This window comes from Neopelma chrysocephalum, unplaced genomic scaffold (assembly GCF_003984885.1).
Source record: "Neopelma chrysocephalum unplaced genomic scaffold, ASM398488v2 Primary Assembly neopelma1_184470, whole genome shotgun sequence".
NCBI lineage: Eukaryota > Metazoa > Chordata > Aves > Passeriformes > Pipridae > Neopelma > Neopelma chrysocephalum.
In genome coordinates, this window is record NW_020938466.1 from 1 (window position 1) to 7,380 (window position 7,380).

At 57.9% G+C, this 7,380-nt stretch overlaps 1 protein-coding gene across 1 annotated transcript; it reads right to left on the minus strand.

Moving 5' to 3' along the window:
* Nucleotides 1-519: 519 nt before the first annotated feature.
* Nucleotides 520-5,168, minus strand: LOC113962682 (stAR-related lipid transfer protein 3-like; the record flags this gene model as incomplete). The annotated part of the gene is made up of 6 exons (XM_027673443.1): nt 4,822-5,168; nt 2,295-2,372; nt 2,012-2,089; nt 1,849-1,902; nt 1,632-1,749; nt 520-615 (listed from the first exon to the last, which is right to left on the minus strand). Coding segments are annotated over exons 1-6 (637 nt in total), but the record flags the coding sequence as incomplete, so codon positions are not given.
* Nucleotides 5,169-7,380: the final 2,212 nt, after the last annotated feature.

Consider the following 7,380-nt stretch of genomic DNA (forward strand, 5'->3'; position numbering starts at 1 on the left):
GAGCTCATCCCGGGTGTCAGATACACCAGGATAACAGCTCTGGAAGGCTGAGCTCATCCCAGGTGTCACCTACACCGGGGTAACAGCTCCAGGTGACACCTCCCTGCTCCAGTGCCAGCACAGTTGGTGTCCCAGGGCAGTTTCCCAGGGCAGGGACGTGCTGCCAGCCCTGTTCCTCCCCTGCCTGTGCCCACCCACCCCTGTGCCCTCATCCCCAGGCAGCCTTTTCCAAGCACACAGCTCAGAGGATTGAATCCCAAGCCCACACAAGGCTCGAGTTTCCCACGGAGCTGCGTCCTGGCACGTGGGGCCCGGGGTGGCTCCGACAAAAAGGTGGCACAGGGACAGTGTGGCAGTGCCAGCCCTGCCCAGGTACAGGGGCAGGGCGAGGAGAGGGGTCCCTGTTTGGCAGTGTCAGCCCTTGGAGGCTCAGGGGAGGGATGGTGGAGGTGAGGAATGTCGTGAGGATGAGCTGGGAAGGGAGGGGAGGGCTCAGGGGAGGAGAACAGCAGTTCTTACCTGCAAAGGATTCAGGGGGGGAGTAGAACTGCCCCTCAGAGAGGGCCCGGGGGTAGAGCAGGGGCCGTGAGGCCGCAGCCTGGGCTGCCAGGTACCCTGGGAACAGGAGCACAGGGATTACACACTGGTATCCCCACCCAGGGGTCCCAGCCCTGCCCAAACACCCTCCCAGCCACTCGTTTCCCACATTTTCCCATGAGTTTTCCCACTGACACCAGCCAGCCCACGAGCTTTGCAGCTCCTGTTGCCTCATCTTTTGTCTGAGACGTTTTATCTGCCCGGAGATCAATGGGCTCCTCTGCCTGTCAAATAATCCAAAGGCGATTAAGCATCTAATTAAATAAGAGCTTCCCCTGGAAGCAATTTGGAACCTGAGCCTAATCCAATAGAGGCATTAAACACTTGATCATTTTTCATCTTAAAGCCTCCTTGCAAGACCCAAACATCCTCTGGTGCTTTCCAGTCAGTCAGAGCATTTCTGATCCAGCCCTGCCTGATAAATGCCCCCTCGTTCAGTGCCACTTCCCAGCCAGTGAGGCCTGGAAGAGGGACAAATCCTTGTGCTGCTGCAGAAATGGGCAGCTATTCCAGTCCAGGATGAGCACCCGCTTCCTGGAAGGACCCTGGGAGTTGCAGGGTGACGTGGAAAGCATTAGGTCAGGCTCAGTCTGTGCTCAGGGTGACCTCAGAGACCACAGGCTGTGGAATGTCACACCCCATAACTCACACAGTGCCCCATAACTGCAGCAATCCCCTCTGGAAAGGTCTCCAGACAGATCCAAGCACAGGGATCAGGGACAGGGAGTCCAACACTCTGCCTGGCATTTGCCTCACTGCTTCCCAACACTTTCTCCCATGCAGAGGATCCAGACACTGGGGAATCTGGCACATTTTTCTCCCCTCAATTAAAAGATGCTTTTTATAATCTGGTATTTTCTTCCCCTGAAGGGACTCGTACACCATTAGCAGAACTGAGTCAGGCACTTCCCATCCCAGCCAGCCTGGAGATGCCTTCTCCAGAAATGTCAGATAAAAAGGTGCTGCCAAAGCAGCAGCAACCCCAGGCCTGGTGCTTTCATCCAACCCCTACCAGGGAAGAGCGAGGTACTCACATCGCTCCTCTTCTGCTTCCTGAGTGAGGACTTTAAAATCCAGGAACCAGGTCTCCAGCCAGGCAATGACAAACGAGACGATGGGAAGCAAGTAGCCAAAAGCCCCTTTGGTCAGAAGCTGCGTGGAGGAAAACACAGGGAATTACCCAAATGGGATTAAGAAAAAAAAACAACAACCAGCATCAAGGAACCGCAAAGGGAGTGCAGGGAAACCAACCTCGGAGAGGATGACCTTCACAATCAGGAAGGCACTGGAGACCAGTGTGGTGACCTGGAACATGAATTGACGTGGCTCAGATAAATAAACAAGCTCCTCAGATCCCTGTGAAGCCCAGGGGGAGAGGGAAAATGAAACCAGGAGAGGCCAAAGTGGCTCTTACCGCGATGACCCACCAGTGGCGCAGGCGGACGACGGCGTAGGCCAGGAGCAGCACCACGAACCGAAACAGGGCCAGGAGCTGCACCAACACCCCCCCAGAGACACCAGTCACTGCCCCTGCCCCAGTGCCAGCTGCTGGGGGGGGCAGGGACAGGCGCCAGCTCCCGAGGGACAGGCGGGGTCAAGGCTGTGACCGGCTGGGAATCGAGGTTTGGGTTGTGGGGACACCCCAGACCCTCCCTGTCCCCCCGTTCCCGAGCCCTGCAGGAGGCTGAGATACTCACAAATATGTCAAAGAAAGAGCTCTTGAACTTGTAATCAATGATTTCTTCCTTCAGGTTCTTCTGGATGCCATCCTTGGTCTGAGGGGAGAGACAGGGAAGCAGGAAGCTGCTGAGTGCACTGATAAGGAACTCCCGGGAGAAGGAGCCCGGCCAAGCAGTGCCTGGGGTTATGGCCAGGGCAAGGAAGGCACCTGGAACACAAATGCTGCCCAGCACAGGAGCAGGGAGGATCCCACAGCACATTTCCCCCTGGGATTCACACTGAGGAGCGTGGGTTGGGCAGGCAGGGACATTAAACACCTCCGTGTGCTGATTTCCAACACCCAAATCCGCTCCTTTGGCTCAGCACAGCCAGAGCCACCAGATTCTGAAGGCCCTGGATGGGCACCTCCCCCTGCTTCCAGGTGACAGACTTCAGAGGAACGGGAGGAGACGTGGAAAAAATGGAAAACCACAGGAAAATGCTTCAGCAGCACCTTCGGTAACGCACTGAGCCATCAGAACATCTCCCTGCCAGGGCTCTCGGGGTCACCCAGGACCTGGGGGGGGGTTTAAGGACCCTCTGAGGGGTCCCCTCTCCCTCCTTCCCAGCCACAGCTTCCCACAGCTCACAGCAGCACTCCAGGAAACGTGATGGAAGGAGGGAACCAGCGGGTTCAAACGTGCTGGCAAAGGGAAGAGGGAGGAGGAGGAGGAGGATGCTCAGCCACGGGGACAGAGGGAACCTGCAAGAGGCAAAACCACCCTCTGGGATTCAGGGAAAAGGCTCAGAGAGGAGCATTCCCACCTCACCCCAAGATAATCCCGGCTCTGACAGCCCTGGCACCACAAATCCTGGGAGCTGGGATGGCTGTTTGTGAGGAGATTGGGACAAGTGCTGCACCTTCAGGCTGTTGGTAGGAGCTGGGCCCAGCTGGCTGGGAGGGGCTGGACGTGAGGAGCTCTTGGATGGGCTGTGAGGAGGAACGAGGTGGTGGATCCCGGGCCAGCCCTTGGCAGGAGGTGTCCTGGCACCCTCCAAGGGCAGGAGAGGAGCCACTGGGAAGGGATCCCTCTGGGCAAGGGCTGGGGGTTAAAATCCAGGGAGAGGGGGGCAAGGAGAGGGGGCAAAGCAGCGCTGGGCTGTTCCTCCAGCTGGTCTGTGGCCACGGGACTTGTGCCAGCTTTGCCACCAAGAGCCTCTTCCCACACCACGGGATGCTCCAGGAGGGATGAGACCCAGGGAAAGCTCTGGGTGTTGGCTTTTGGGGGCTGTTTTCAGCTCAAACACAGGCTGTGGACAAGGCAGACAAACGACCCGAGGCATCTCTTTGTCTCTGCAGAATTACAGTTTGCTCTTAACGAGGGGCAATTTGCTCAGCTTATCTCAGAGCCGAGGAAACCGTTGGGATAACAAAAAGGGAAGAAAAAAAAGGCCCATTAGTCATGATACCAAATCGTTGCTCTTCATAATCAGGCAAATAAGCTGCTCTAATAGCTTTAAATATGCAGCATCTCGGCTCGGGGCCCAAATATCAGCAGTTAGTCACTCATTAATGGCTACCTGAACGACCCACGCTCGGCATCACCCTGGTGACCGAGCCAGGATTATCTCCCCGGGGCTGGAATTGCTGGTTTGGAGGCAGCACCTCCCCCTGGGAGAACTGGGACAGGAGCAGGAGGCCGGGGTCCAAACTGGGCGTGCTGGACAGCACTGGCATCGCTGGAATGCTGGCTGGGAGATGGTTTTTCCTAAGGGGATGAAGGGCAGGGGTCTCCTGGGGCTCCCAGGGCAGGGTGAGGAGCTGCTGCCAGGACAATCTGTTAAGTGCAGACGTCCAGAGATAAGAAGGGCAGAGATAAGGGCTGTAAAAGTGAGCAGGATCCAGTGCTGATAAACCAAGGCCAGAGCCCAGGGTCTATCAGATCATCTCTTCCAGGGAAGGACATGAAGTGCCTGAAACCAGTCAGGACCGGTCCAGGGAAAATAAAAACAAAATACAGCCCAGGGAGGGACCTGGGCCCAGTGGGACTGGGGTAAATAAACTGGATTTTCCCGGTGGTTGCAACACAGAGCAAAAGGCAGCAGTTTGTGACAGTCAGAGGGGACCAAACCCCTCGTGTTACAGTCCCCTGGGAGGTGGAACAGCACCTCCAGCTTTCCAAAGCTGAGATTAGCAGCAGTATTTTGGGATCAAAGCCCCTCGAGGATCCTCCCCTGCTCCGAGAACACGACAGCAGCGAGCCCAGGGAGCAGCTTTGCTTAAGGCCAGGGGAGCAGCAGGGAAATTTGGCTCAACCTGGTGATTCCAGGAGCCCTGGATGTCCTTACAACACAACACAACGTCACAGGGACGGTGTTAACGACCCTGGACAGCCCCCACAGGGCCCAGGGCAGGAAACGAGCTGGACTTTAGTTTACACTCAGGAACAGCCAGCGCTGGGAAGAGCAAACAAAGATTGGTCCCAGGAGTGCCGGGGACAGAGCAATTAACTGAGGGAGCCTAAACAGGGCAAAGATTCCCGGGTTTTGCTTCCTCCAACTCACATTGAGCTCGATGATCCAGAGCAGGGAGATGAAGAGCAGGTCGAAGGTGACGAAGAGGCAGAAGGTCCTCCTCACATCCGAGATGACCTTCCTCTTCTCTGGGGACAAGAAGTAGGGGGAGAAGCCCTGGCTCTGGGAGAGGGAGGAGCTGATGGAGGCGATGGCTGGCAGGCTGCGTTCCAGGTCGTGCTGCAGGTCCGTGGGCTTGTTCATCCTCCGGGATCGGCACCGGGAACGTCGGGATCGGCACCGGGAACGTCGGCCGCGGCAGCGTCACCTGCGGGGGGACACCGGGGACACTCAGACACCCCTCCTGCCACCCCCTGGGGGCAAATAATCCTATGGACATCAGATATTGGGAATAAATTCCTCCCTGTGAAGGTGGGGAGGCCCTGGCACAGGTTGCCCAGAGAAGCTGTGGCTGCCCCATCCCTGGAAGTGTCCAAGGCCAGGTTGGAGCGACCTGGGATAGTGGGAGGTGTCCCAGCCCATGGCAGGGGGTGGGACTGGATGGGCTTTAAGGCTGTGACAGCAGAAAAAGGAGGCCCAAACCTCACAGAGATGCCATGGTAGAAGGAAAAGGGGCCACAAACCCCATGGAGATGCCATGGAAGCAGAAAAAGGGGCTGCAAACCCCATGGAGATGCTGTGACGGAAGGAAAAGGGACCCCAAACCTCATGGAGATACCGTGGTAACAAGAAAAGGGGCTGCAAACCCCACGGAAAGGCCGTGACAGGAGGAAAAAGGGGCCCCAAACCCCACACAAAGATGTCATGGAAGCAGGGAAAGGGGCCTCAGGATGTTTCAGGAGCAGTCCCCAGGATCACCTCACCCTTCCCTGTGCAGGGAAGGCAAAACCTCGGGAGCCGAGGGCACAGATCCCAACCTGCACAGCCAGGACAGGACCCTGCTCCCCCCAGGGGTGGGATGGTGGGTCTGATGCCTGGCTGGGCCAGGCAGAGCAGCAGGGAGGCAGCAGGGAAGGGGCTGCTCCGCGTCCCAGCTCAGGGCTGGCGGTGCCGGGCACGCGCGATCCCGGCACGAGCGAGGTGCTGGAATTCTGAGCCTTGTTTTCCTGCAGCTGTGCCAAGCATTGTGCTGAGATGTTTCCTCTCCGTCAGAGGAGCACAAGGAGGGCCCTGTGGAGCTGGAGCGTGACACGGGCACGGGAGACAAACACGGAACGAGGATGCCAGAACAGGTTGGACCAGGGGATCTGTCAGTGCCACCTCCCAGTCACCCCCACAGCCTCCCTCCCTCCCTCCCAAACAAACCCTCCTGCTCTGGGATGTTTTGCCTCCCAAAAGAACCCCCTCCTGGACTGTTTGTGGCACAAGCTCTGGGGCAGTTCTATGCCTGCTGGGATTCATCCACAACAGACCCCAACTCTGACAACCAGGAAAAAACAACACAAGGGTGTGCCCAGGCCTTTGGGAAGGGGCAATCCATGGGGGTAGGAGAAGCTGCCAAGCCCCCTGGACATTGGAGCACCGAGCACAGCCTGATTTGGGGCGATCTGGGGCTGATTTGGATCCCCGAGGCAGCGGCTCCTGCGTCCCATCCCCGGGGAGCAGCAGGGCCGGGAAGGGAACAAAGCTGGACTCCTGTCAAGTCCCTGCTAGTCCCTTCCAAAGGAGCTGGAAGCCCTGTCACTTCGGATCAGCCGCTCCAGGCGCCGGGCCCCGGCTCAAAGTGACAAAAGTTAAGGACATCTGTGGGGGATAAATAATAAATCACCTCACGCCGCCCCCTCCCCCCCTCCTACAGCACTTTGCACTTAGGCAGCAACCCCCCCACAACTTTCACAGTGCTTTAAAATCACCCTGGGAGGCTCCAGGGACCCGATCCCGGGATGCCGAGGGGCCAGGGAGGGGTGTTGGGACACGGCAGGACATGGGGACAAGGTGGGGCATGGGGACAAGGCAGGACATGAGGACACGAGGACACGACAGGACATGGGGATACGGGGACACGGCAGCCCTGGTGCAGCTCATCCATCATTAATCCCAGCCTTCCCAAGGAGGTTTAAGCTTGGTTTGGAACACCCCCCCTGCCATCCCAAACCATCCAGGCACCGAGGATTCCCGAGGGAACACCACAGCACCTTGGGGCAGGAATATTGGGAGGCTGGATGAAAGCAGGGCGTGGATGAGAGGGAGAGGAGCAAGGAGGCTGTTCCTTGGGTGGCAGATGAATTATTGAGCTGCCTGGTGCTGTATTATGCATTCCAGCATCCTCCGCATCCCGACGCTCCTGCAGCCGGGAATGGGGGGCGGGGGGGTCAGCAGAGGGTCGGGATCTGCTCCCGGGGAATGAGGGACGGGACCAGAGGGAACGGCCTCGAGGAATTCCTTCATGGAAAGGGTGGTCAGGCACTGGAAGGGGCTGCCCAGGGAATGGTGGAGTCCCCATCCCTGGAATGTTCGAAAAAAAAAAGCTGTGGATGCGGCACTTGGGGATGTGGGTTAGTGGTGACAATGAAGGGTTGGACTTGGTGGCCTTGGAGGGCTTTTCCAGCCTAAATGACTCGGTGATCCCGCTCCAGCAAGGGGCACACA